General features: G+C 46.7%; 1 protein-coding gene across 4 annotated transcripts in view; it reads right to left on the reverse strand.

The window, feature by feature from the left end:
* Positions 1-12,969, reverse strand: part of THRAP3 (thyroid hormone receptor associated protein 3) — a 26,715-nt gene extending 13,746 nt beyond the window's left edge. The window contains exons 1-4 of one of the 4 annotated variants that reach the window (XM_071768007.1): positions 12,841-12,969; positions 8,241-8,306; positions 5,887-5,972; positions 861-1,022 (exon numbers count right to left, since the gene is read on the reverse strand). In XM_071768007.1, the coding sequence (XP_071624108.1) occupies positions 861-997 (137 nt within the window). In that variant the 5' untranslated portion in view covers positions 998-1,022; positions 5,887-5,972; positions 8,241-8,306; positions 12,841-12,969. Of the gene's footprint in view, positions 1-860; positions 1,023-5,886; positions 5,973-8,240; positions 8,307-8,451; positions 8,497-8,526; positions 8,644-11,953; positions 12,191-12,840 lie in introns of those variants that run through there. The other 3 variants (XM_071768008.1, XM_071768010.1, XM_071768009.1) reach the window with 3 other exon arrangements.
* Positions 12,970-13,033: the final 64 nt, after the last annotated feature.

The raw sequence follows: 13,033 nt of genomic DNA on the forward strand, positions 1-13,033 counted from the left end.
GCAATGAAATTAACATTATCTACTTTATCCACCCAGAACTATTTTGTCTGTTACCTGTTGAGGGCAGGGGAACAACCATAAAAATTGTCCCTACCTTTATTGCAGTATCCTGCACTGACATTAAAACTTAAGTTCATTTTTAGAGAGGAAAAGCATGCAACATCTGCAAAGGCTGCTGAAGTCTGGGATCAATTAAATGAAAAGCTTCAAGAAAGCCAAAGATGCTTAACAAACCAGAGCAGCACATTTTGCTATGGACCTTCCCCACTCTACAGAGCATACACTTATCTTTCACTTATGGCCATAAAGCAAATGTCTGGTCAAAATTATCTCAGGTCGGGATGAAAAAAAAAATCTCCTTTTTTTTTTTTTTTCCCCCACTTTGTCCTGCTTTGGCAATTTCAAACACCATCATTAACCATGAGTACCTTTAGTACAGGAAACTGGATCTGAGAGCTGGGGTGTAGTTAGCACTAGGAGAAGCACAACAGGCTATCTTGTTACAGGCAGCAGCAATTAACAACTGCAGAACGCGGGGGAAAAAACCACACACATTTTGACACGTGCTTCTATTAATAATTGGAGGAAAAATAAAGCAGAGAGGTCTCCTCTACGGGCCCAGTCTAAAAAAGCTGTAAGAAGTCTCTTGACAATACTGAGAAACAGTCACATTTATTCTCCTAGCTCATTGGAAATGCTTCAGAACAGCTCAGGTTGGCAGGAAACAGCCTCAGACACAGGTTCCTATCTGCCCTGGAATCTAACCGAAGCCTTTCCCTGGAAAAGAGCTAAGTGACAAACCATCTGAACAGGCCAGAGAGGAAAAACCCAGCTACACCCTTTGGCTTCAGAGCACTTACCTAAGTCTGCGTTTCCTTGACCGTGAGATGGATCGGGAACGGGAACGGGATTTGGAGAAGGAGCGGGAACGGGACCTGGAACCCGACCTGGAGCGGGAGGAGCGGGACCCGGACTTGGATTTGTTGGTTTTAGACATCTCTGCAAGCACCTGTCAGCTGTACCTGAAGGAAACAGGGAATGAAAAGCACCTGAGGAATGAAGTCATGTGTCAGATGTAAGGGAATGGGCCACACCTGGCAGGCTGACAAAGGACAGGGTGACACCAAGGGAAGGGGAACAGGAACGTCTGGAGTGGCTGCCTAATAACAGACACAGGGTGCTGGGCTGGGGACAGAAGGGTTGTTTCAGTCAAGGAACAAGTCTGCAAAAAGAATAAATGGCTTTCAAGCCAGAGCAATTCCAAAGTTGAGTGCTACAGCTGAAAGCAGCAAGTTGATGCAAACCCCAGGCCCAGGCAGGGGCCGTGCTGGCAGCTGGAGCAAGAATTGATTTAAAGAGAGAAACCAGTTCAGACACTGCCAGCTCCCACCAGTCTAAAAAAAGGCTGACCACCAAACAAAACCCCACCCCCTAGTGTCTTCTCTACATTTTCAGAAGGACTGAAAATGTACAAAATGAACAAAACATGATGACATGTTTTGTCATGTCATGAACAAAACAACAATATGAACAAAAAATGATAATCCAAGACACAAGACGTGTATAGGCCCATTTGCAGAGCTCTGCTTTGCCATGAATGCTCAAGGGGAGGTCCTGGAGGGCTGTGTCCTGTCTGCTGTGCAGTTGCTGTGATCAGTTACAAGCACGTGGCACCCAGTGAGGAGCTCTGCTGCAGCCAAAATAATCCACACGTCCTTCCAAACACTTACAGAGTCACTCAAATGCCAAAGACAGAAAAGATTACACCGTAGCATTAAACGAGGCAGAATATCTGTAATAATGAACTGCCTGGGCTGTTTTTGGGTAAAGACTCCCTAAAAGATGCTTCAGGGAATGCATTCTGACCAAATAACTCTTTCACTTAGACCACTACCTGATCTGTTCTCTTGTAAGCATCAACTCTGTATCAGTGAGCAAGATTTTCTGAAGGATTTTCACCATATCTTACCTCCAGAGTAGGAAAAATATTCAGGAATATTAACTTAAGAGGGGAATGCCACATTTACCTTTGAAGCTGTAACTTATTTGAGCAGAAAAAAAAATAAAAATACAAGTGACCAGGTAGATTTACAGTTCTGTTTGCATTTAACCATTCTGACCAGCAAAACTAGTTATTGGAAAAGTCTCTTGCCCTACTGACTCACCACTCCACGTGGATCTGTACACAGTGTAACTGATGTTTTGGAATTTTACATAAAATGATACTATAAGCAGAGAACAGGCCAGACACATGGGTTCCAGATTACAGCTGAATATATTGTTTACTTGTCAGGAAACAGGCTCAGTGTTAGCTAACAAGAACACTGGAACAATACTCCTAATTCTGCAGAGCTTGTTTCAGAGCTGGAAAGGTTTCTGTGCAGCCTGGATTGGGGCTGATTGATTTCTCTGCAGTTCTGTCCATTTGTACTCAGAACCCTCAGCCAATGCACTGTGAGCAGATCTGACCTTCACTGTCACCAGGGCACTGAGAAGGCAACTTGCTATCATATTCTTTTATCCTCTTATTTAGGATTTGTGGACCTCACCCACATCCTTCCCAAAGCACCACTGACAGGTCACTAAGGCGAGGTTACACGAATCATTGGCTTGCTGCATCATCTTGGATTTTCCCAAACACCCACCACTAAGTTGTCCCAGCTCCAGGCAGAGGTGGAATGTCCAGAAATACTTCAGATTTGATTCTGTATTTCCAGGGACACCTCTAAGGGCTGTGCAGTGTAATGACTCCAGAAAGAGAATTTCAGGTGCTTCCAGTCAAGGAAGACACTTCAAGTAACTGCAATGATGTTAATAAAAACCTGTTTCTGGATAAACACAGCCTGAGCATTTTTAACAAAGAGCTGGGTTTTTATTTGTCTATTTATTTCTAATTTGTAATCATCAGCTATTCTCTCTCAAGTTACTCAAGCTAAAAATACATAAGGGCCACAAAGGACCATACAGTAAAACACTGATTAATGTTTTTAACACACACACCAGCCCACAACTGTCTGTGGCTTTTGAGACCCTGTAAGAATCTGCTCTAGTTAGGAAAGCCAAGTCCTGAGAAAAGTGAGCAGCAGTAATTGCTGTGATGGTCCAGAGATTACATACTGCAAGTTATTTTAATTATTTAAATGGCAAAAAAAGCTTCTCACATCCTGAAATGAACAGAGGCATTCTGATGCCAAACTGCCAAAACCTGAGTGCCTGTGAAACAAACACTGCAATGGTCATCACCCACATTCTAGGAGAGGAGGGAAAAAAGACTGCTCCTGGAATTAGGAGAAGGATTGCACAGACAAAAATTTGCATGAACTGAGTGTTGCATAAAAGTTATCAACAAACTTTTCAGCAGAAGTGACAAATGAGTGAGAGACAGAAAGAAAAAAGAAGGAACTACATTAGCACAAGCTTATCTTTTTTCCACCTACTGAATAAAAATAGAGACATTTCAGTATATAAACACAGCCAACTGAGTACTGCTGCTGCTGTGTCCATTTTAAGCAAATTCCAGCAGGCTCAGTTGCAACGTCTTCACTTTCAGTTGCTCTCCAAAGCCAAATTACATATATGGTTACCAAATATTCCAGCTAGTGCCAGGGCAATTTCAGGAACAGCACAACACTGTCACAGGAGCAACTGCTGGGAAAGTGGGTCAGACTTCATCAGGAGAGCTGGTACTTTCCAGAAATGGGAAGTTGGGCTTGATTTTAAAAATTATGTTTCTGTTCTTCCCTTTCACTATACTAAAGTTGCTGTATTGATTCAACTGAAGTATTTTAATATATTTCACATTAGAAATGATGTAAGGAAAAAAGTTCTTAAGGTTTTTCATTCTATTAAGAAATAAATCACAGCAGGGATGAAAAACAAAAAGCATTACTACTGAAAAAGCAAATTTTATTCTTATGCATCATCCTTTTTCAGGGAAAGAATGTGTGAAAGAACATTTATACAAGTATGGTATTAGGAACTAGTAGAAGATACAGGAAGATGATCTAAATTGCCTGTCCTGAGGGGCAGGCACTATCACCTGGAAGATCCCTTTATTAACACTGAACTCTATACAGACCAAAATAGTTTAAAACAAGTAAAACAGCTTTCACTGCAGCTCTTCTGCTGTGTCTCTCCTCAAATAATAATTTTCAAATAAAAATACACAGCTGACTGACCAAGGAGAGGTAAAAGTGGCAGGAACTCTCGGTAAGCCCTGAGAAGGCTCAAAAAAAGATTTTAAAAGTGCCACTTGCTTTGAGCTGTTTAAGAGTCTTTGTATTGTACTATGATCCAAAGCACTTATGGCCAGACATGAGACTGGTATGTGTGATGTGTGCCAAAACCTCTCTCCTCTTAGCAGGTTTTTTTATCTTTGTCAATATTTTTGAAGTTGATTCATTCCTAACAAGTGAGGTAACTCCTCCTAGAATAGCAACCAAGTTGCTAGCTATGCTCTGCCAGCACTCAAAAGGTTAAACAAACTCAGGATGGGAATCATTTCAGCTCCCTGGTGTTAAGACTGAAGTTGTAAACTTACTGCAATATACATGTAATTGTTCTCAGAACTCAGGTCTGACTCAGAAAAAATGGGTTCAGCTGGTAAGCAAAAAGAGCTGGTCTGAAGGAATCTGTTCTTATAAAAGGATTACTCTGATTTTAAAGGAGATGCCAGTAAACAAAGCAAAAGCAGACTGTGGCAGCAGTGCTGGCTGCTCACTTCCTCCTCATTTAGATTTTGGTGCCCCAAAGCCCACACAGGCACACAGCTCACGGGGGAGTGCTGCTGCTTTTGAAACACTGGAAGGTAAAACAAGTCTGCTTGGGAGTGGGGTCAGCAGCAGAAACATTTACACACTGCTATGGAGACCTCTTAGAAATCTGCCCTGCCAGAGCTTCCATCTCCTTCCTGCTGACAGCTACACAACTGCTTCCCCCCCACTGTGGCTCCTGTTCTACCCTGAAGGGGACACAAACCCCTTTCTTGGGAAGGTTGGTCAGTCCTGCATCTGGTTTGAGTCATTTTTATACAAGCTACTTCATTCTGGAAGTTCCTAAGCTGCTTTAACGTTTTTTGGTTTAGATTTTTGTTGTTTTTTTTGTCACCCTACAAATGTCCCATTCAGAAAGGCAAGACTCTTGCAAAGAAAGGTAGCAATGTAGAGAGTGAGTTCTGAGTCAAGAACTACAGTGCTTTTGTCTTTACAAAACAGTTGTGAACCCCCATCTACAAAGGGACAGCAATCACAGCCTGGTCTCTAAGGATCTTACCCAAACAGGACCCACACTGGGAACTGTGGGCACCTCAAGTCATCTGCAAGTGAAGACAAAGACAGCCTGACAAGCCCATGTGGAAAGTTCCCATCCTGCCAACACATTCACTCATCTACATTCTAACCTTAACCCAGGTCATGACAGAGGTTACAAACCTTCTGTTTCATAAGAATATTTTTTTATCTGAACCAACTCTGTGCCTCCATTCATACAAACCCTGCTGAGAAATAAGAGGGGGTTTGAGATGGAGAACCAACAGCCAGCAAGCCTCTCACTCTCAAAATAATTGGGAGGTTATTTCAAGAAGCAAAGTTTGCCTTCTCCATTTCCAAACCCTCATGGCAATCCATGTACCACTCAGAGGGGTGAAAACAATGGCAGTGAATGCTCCCACTAAGCCACCACAATGGACTTTGTCCAGAAGACAAACTTTTGCCATGACACAGTGACAGCAAAGTTAATATTTTACTTGTTTGAAGCCTCCTGACAGAACTCAATGAAAAAAAGAATCCAACTGACACAATACCCAGCACAGAGGGAACAGAAGGTATATTACAAAACCCAGGGCAGTTTTAACCCTCCTGAAGATTTTATTTCCTACAGTGTGCCTACCTGCTTCAGCAGGTCCACACCTGGCACCCTTGAGCAGTCAGGTCTCACTGTCTCAGCTCTGTAAATTAGGAAATCAGGAAATGAACCTGAAATGAGAAGAAAACACCTTGAAGCATCTTTGTGTGTGAACTGTTGTACCTACAGCAGCCAGTGAGCACCAGGACAACCCACTGCACACAAGTGTCATCCCAATCAGAAGCTGGCTGAGTGCTCTTCTGTAGAAGAATGCTGCTTTTGTATTTAGAGCACAGCTACAAAAAAAAAAAAAAAATAATAATAATAATAAAAAAATATATATATAAAATAAATCAAGACAACACACAACAAGCAAGAACAGCAAACCTCTTTTCCAGACACGGAAAGGAAAGTAGGAAATATGCTCAACACTCTGTGTTGGAGCAAAAATTACAGTCCAGGAGTTCTGAATTCCAGAACACTGTAAAGAACATTTCTATAAGCCAAGATAAGGGTCAAATGAAGAACATGTCTAGTTTCACAATGCCTTTTCCCAGGAATGTTTCCTATTTCCAACTGGCCCATATTACTTTAATGACCATCTCTTTCCATCCTCCATTTCTAGAAGTCTTTCAAGCAGTACTTGTTATTTCACAGATGTTGAAGCAAAACAGAACCAGCAGGGCCCATCACAGAAAAGCCATCTAACCAAATGTTACAGCTGAAATCACTCCAGCTCAACATGTCACTGAGGACTGCTACACCACGTAGCACCACAAGTTCCCATCTTAGAGAGGAAACCACAGCAGATATGTCCCTACCAAAAACACAGTTTATTTATCTCCATCTGTCTGTAACACACTGAGAATAAACAGGAGGAACATTTGGAAACAAGTGAAATAGTTTATGTACAAACCTTCAAAGCTACACAGCTGCAAAACTTGTTAAAATAGCTGCCATTTGCTGCACAGACTTTACAAAACATTAACCTGCAAATACTCAATATTTTGCAAAAGAATTTGTAGAAAGCTCTATGTAATTGTGGTAGGAAAACAAAAACTTACTTGTTCCTTTCTGGAAAGCATTTAATGAAACTGCTATGGTTTACTTTACTGCAGGACCCAAAGTAAAAGGTAGCACCTCATTAGAGAAATCATTTCTGCCTGGGTGTCTTGTCATGCATTTAGTGTTTGCTAGCACAAACATCCCTTTGGGGAAGAAACAGCTGAATTGCTACTTTATTTGCCATCATTATAAAGGAACAAAAAAAATTCATTCTCCTTCAGCAAACTCTGCCATTCATAGCTCCAAAACCCAAACAAGATTACTTAATTCTTAAAAAAACCAAACCCAAAAAAACCTACAGAATGTCTTGGGAAGTACATTCTGGTTTATTACAAAGGCACAGGAATCCCTACAGAAACACATTTATAGAGTCACAGAACTAGATGGTAAAATAAGAGAGATTAATCTCTCACAAAACAAGCTTTTCACCACTTGGATAAGATACCCAAAAGGCTTCCAGCTATTTGAATTGTGGCAGCCTTTGTCCCAGCCAAGCTCCCAGATCGATCACTTTTATCAAGAGGGAATCAGAATAATGCCTGCAGCAGTGACTGTCACAAAGTCCTCTGTTAGATTAAAAATGTGGCAAGAAGACTCTTAAACCAGTGAGGTCTGACAGCCACCAGCATGCTGCAGTGAACTGAAGCTCCTCTTCTGAACCAGCAGTCCAGAGTGTGACCAATTAACCTTGCTGTGCACAACAGATGTGTAAAATCTACTTCCCATCAAGCTTTGTGCTGCAGCTGCACCACATTTTGCAGTGAACTTGAAGTGGAGCAAAAGTTGCATCTCTCTCCATGTCAGAGCAGCCCTAGAGGGCCAGCAGTACCACAGAGCACAGGGAGTACACACAGGCTTGGCTGGGTCAGAAATAAATCTCATCATCTCACTTTCTATTTGATTCTTCTTTTTCAAGCACCAAAAATTAAACAGGTTCCTGGTATCAACAAACCACCTAAGGGGAAGAAACAGGAGCCACCTACAAAGCTCCTACTGCCAATTAAAATGTTATTTCTATTCCTCCAGTTCAAGTTTCATCTGGTTATCAAAAAGCAGAACAATTCCTCTCTCTAGAAGAAGCATCCAGCATATATTTTTCAGGAGGTTAATGACACAAGTTCAGCTAAAGACTACAACTTCACTGACCAACTTCCTCTACAAAAACTTTTCCTGGACAACACTGCAAAGACCAAAACCAACCAAAAACCCAGTCCAAACCAGTGTGTCCTGCTCCACCAGGCTATGAAACAGAAGCAAATTCTTGTCAACAGGAATTTTGTATGTATGCAATAAGCTCATTAAAACAGACAGTTTTCAGTGCTGCATTTACATACCTTGTATAAGTCTCCCATCAATTATGTTTCTGAATACTGCTTTATCAGAAGTGATGAAGCTCTCACCTGTGTAAAAAAAAGGAAAACCAAATTTAAACCAATCAAGATACTGGCACACCCTCACATTTTACAAGCAGAGGAAAGGATTCTGATTTTAGCCATTCATCCCAGCACCATTCCCCAGGAAAATCAGACTGCCAGAATTACTTACTCCCATCAGAGTGTGCATACACAGATTCCCACCTCAGGAAACCGATCTCAGGCACAGCCCTACAGGAGCAATTACCTGTAATAATTTACCCAGGCACTGTGTAAATGACCTGATCTAATCAGGTACACAACCCACACAAACGAGTGTGTGTACAGCCCTCTGTTAGGGCACAATCAGTAGGACTGAGCCGAATTCCCCTGAGTACAGAATTTCAGCTGAACATCCCCCAACACCCCCTCCCCCCAAGCCACCACCTCCTGTGCTCTCAGAGCACAGAAACCCAAGGAGTTACTGGCTGGGTTTTCCTTTCCCTCCACCCGGGATGGAAGTGCGCAGGGTATGGCACCCCCGGGATGACAGCAGGAGCTTTTCTGGGGTTTTTACCTTACACTGTAAATCATGAGAGGCTAAAAATGGCTGGATGACGAATTTGGAGATTAACTTATGGTCAGTCTACTCGCTGTCCTACCAAAGGAGTAGCTGTGAGCAGGGCACACAGAGAGGCCTCATTCTCATGCAGGTGCAACAGGGGGGAAACGTACAAACTATTTTGATAAGTGATAGGAAAAAAGGGCACTGACAGAACGCTCTTCCTTGGGTAGGAAACTCTACACCCCTTTGACCGGGACCTAGCGGCCCAGTGACCCCCTCAGCCAGGCTTGGTGACATCTCTGTGTGCCATTATTATTTTTTTTACTGGAGGCAACAGCTTCCGGTTACCATGGAGCGCAGCGGCGCAAACACCGTTCTCAGCTGGCATGAAACGTAATCCCGTGATTTTACTATTCATAGCTCTGACACAATAAAGCTAAATTAAGCAGGAACTCTTAACTTTCTCAAACCTAATAGCAGTAGTTTACCCTCTGCTAATGCTCTGTCTCACTCTGGAGAGGGAAGCAGAAGATCTTTCCCTTTGTGGTGAGAGAGACTCCAGAGCCGGCCTACTCGGTACAAAATGGCACCGACTCCAGCAGGAACACAGCAGACAAGAAGAGTTCTTGTGCCAAATCCAACACCTTCTCCTCACCCTAGGACCCATCACAGAAACCAGCCAGGCCCCATGGTGTGCCCAGCAGTGTTTGCTGCACAAGAGCCACCTAACCAGGGAACGGGGGGCAGCCCAAGCACCCCCAGTGCCCCCCGCAGCTGCTGCACAGCCCGGCAGAGCCCCCAGGGAGCCAGAGCAGCTTTTGCAGGTCACAGCTCTGTTCCTCTCTCTTTCAATGCCCACGGCTTAAACTCTTCAGCTGCACATGCAGCAGGAATCCCACCACTCAGGGAAGTTCTGAGGAAGCCACAGGAGCCAAACCCCACGTCACGCAGCTGCCACTCGCAGCCATTACACACAGCTCGCTGCACTGTCAACTTTTCCAGATATGGAAAAAAGTTCAAGGGCCACGAGGCTGCTGAAACAATCAGCAAGTTTTGACAATGAAAACTGTCATTTTGCAAAGGCAAAGCCCAGGGAGCTACAAGAAAAAAAAAAAAAAAGTAATAAAATCAAGCTTCTGGCAAAAGTGCACTGTGATTTTAAGAAGCCTGGGACACAACCACAAAGGGAACACCAGAATTACCAATGAGGAGCATCAACAACTCCACCTCTGAGCTGCCAAGGCCTCTCAGCAAGATTTCCTTCACAGTAAAGAAAGCAGGAGCACAGCAAAAACTGAAATTTAGATCTGCTGACTTGCAGGGATTCTCACCTATTTTATACCCTGGTGGTCATACATGTAATAATTTTGCTTTCTAGGGGCTACAACCATGTCAGAAAGCACCCACCAGCTTTCCTGCAGTGTGCCAGCCTCCAGCACCTCACCCATGAGCCCAGAGGACACGGGCCTGGCTTGACCCAAATGACTCTTGAGTAGCTTACAAAAGCTCCTGGAGCAACCAGCAGACAGCTAAACTACATTCTCACAACCCTGACAGCAGAACATCTGTTTATTTTACAATACACCTAACAAAATTTTACTGGGAGTTCAGTTCAGGCCAGGGGCACAAGGATCCCAGCACACAGGGAAAATGTTTCTGCACAGCACTGAGTGAAGCTCCTGGAGCAGAACTGCAGGCAAAGGAGGAAGAGGGGCAGAAGACCAGCAGGGATCCATCACCAGGGCCTCCTGGCACTGCCCAGACACAAGGAAACACAGCGGGGCAGAGAGCTGCTGCTCCAGGTGGGCTCCTCACAGCCAACAGCCAGGTGTGAGGTTTCACCTCTAGACCCCTGGGTGAAAAAGGATGAAAAATGTGGGCACTGGAGCTGGCAGGCACCCTGCCCTCTGCCTGCCCACCCCCAGGAGCCCCAGAGATGGGGAGCAGTGGGATGCTGCAGCTGTGACCTCTGCAGCCCCCATGCTGAGGGCACTGCTGACAGCTCACACACCCTCATGGGTCATCAGCACCAGTTCTGAAGAGCTCTGGGGGACACCAGGGCCTGAGGAGCACTGTTTGGAACCAGCAGTGTCAGCTTCCAAAGGAGTTCAGAGAGAACTCTGCAACTCACTGATACCCGTGCCCCTGCCTGCTCCTGCTGCAGTGGGAGCTAAGTCACAGCAGGGATGATGTGAAACAAAAATACACAGCAGAGAAAACTGAGATATAACCACAGGGCCCCAGACTTCACAGAGGCTCCTGCTTCACAAGAACGTGCACTTCAGACACCTCTTTACAACGACTGACTTATTTTATCTTCTTGGCTGCTGCTGGATTTTGTAACCAACAATGCAATTCACACACCTGCCTCTTCCTCACTCTGTGCTGGGCACCTGCAAAGTGCCAGGAGAAGTGCACAACCCACTGACTGCCCCAGGAGAAGGCTCTGCTGTGCCCAGCCTCTGCCTTTTTCTGCCTGCACAATGCCTGGGCACTGGTTATGCAATGCAAACCCAAGGCTCAGCCACAGCACCCGAGGGCACCCCTGCACAAAAGGCACATTAAAAACACACCTAAAAGGTCCCAGCAGCCTCACCATAAACACTGACATCACCACCAGCCTCCACTCCCAGGGGGAAGGGATGCTGCAGGATCCTTTGCAGAGGATAATTGGATGATTTAATGGTCTGTGAGACTCGGAAAAAGCATCCTGGAAATGTCCATTTGCTGATGTGACCCTGCAGCCTCCTGCACAGGCACCGTGTGCTGACTCTGCCACAGAACAGCAGGTAAAGGCTCCTCTCTGTCCATCCCTCAGCTGTAACACAACCTGCAACGTTTTCCAAACAATTTTGCAGGTTTTTTACTTTGATGATCAAACCTGTCCCTGTGCCACGACATTGGACACATCACTCAAACAAACAAGGAGACAAATCCTGAGAAAAAGCTGCTGCTTTTCCCACCCCACCCACCCCACAGCTGCGGAGTCCTCAGAGAGGAGCAGACAGAATGAATCTGCACTTCCACGACACCTACACGGAGCACTGCCTATTCCAAACTCAGCACGTCAACTTCTGGTACGCAAATGCACTCCAAAAGCTACTCAGGAGGCAACTACAGTGACAATTACCTTGTGGAGACTTTGAAATGCATTCACAGAACCCTCAAACACATAAATCTCCTCAAAAAGCAAGAGCTGGGGAAACAAAGCACGGTCAGCCTGATGAAAATGAAGATCCAGGGCTCACACGTGTCTCTGTGCCACAGCAAAGCCCATTCCACTGCACACAGCAGCCTCTACAGAACTTCCCCCTTCAACAAGCAGCTGCAGAGCGGGGACCGCGACTGAACGAATCCGTCCTGCTGCAGAGACGCGCACGGTGCTGAGCGCCGGCGCTGGACCCCGTGAAAGCCCTACAGGGCCGGGGGTTCACCCCCGTTCTCGGTGCGGCCCTACGGGAACCCAGGCAGCGCCCCAAGTACCGCACGAGCATGGGGGGCCCGGCACAGAGACCTCCGGGGACAGGCCCAAGGCCCAACGCCGGGAAGGGGGGGGAAGCTCGCCGGGGACGGGGCCCTGACGCCTGGGCGGAGGAAGGGAATCCCCAGGAAGGGACTGGGCCGGGGTGTGAGTCTCCGGGGCAAGCCGGGCCGCGGCGGGACACGGGCGGCCTCCGGGGAGAGGCCAGGGCCGGCCCCAAACGGACACGGGGCCGCGAGGAGGCGGCGCGAGGCCCGGCCCGGCCCAGCCACGAGGCCCCACACGGGCCGGGACCCGAGAGCACCCCGAGCCCCATCCGAGCCCTCCCGAGGGTCCGCGGGGCCACCCCCGGCACGTGGCGGCCGCCGGGAATGGGGGGAGGGATAGCGCCGCGCCGAGGCCCAGGGAGGGGGCGCAAGGCTCGGGCGGGGCGGTCGGCGAGGCCGCGAAGGGCCCTCGGTACGAGCCGGGAGGAGGGAAGGGGAAAGGAGAAGCGGCCGGAGGCGGAGGGCCGGGCCCGGCCTGCTCGCACTCACCGGACCCCGCTCCGCCGCGGCCTCCTCAGCAGCCCGCGGCCTCCACCTCCTCCTCACGCACTTCCGCTTCGCGCCCGCCCGCTGCCCGCCCGCGAGGGCTGCCGGGAGCCGCAGTCCGGACCCCACCGCGCTCATTGGCTGCTGGAGCCTGGCGAACTACTGCTCCCAGCGGCCTCAGCGGTGGGATTTACGT

Source organism: Heliangelus exortis, chromosome 24 (assembly GCF_036169615.1).
Source record: "Heliangelus exortis chromosome 24, bHelExo1.hap1, whole genome shotgun sequence".
NCBI lineage: Eukaryota > Metazoa > Chordata > Aves > Apodiformes > Trochilidae > Heliangelus > Heliangelus exortis.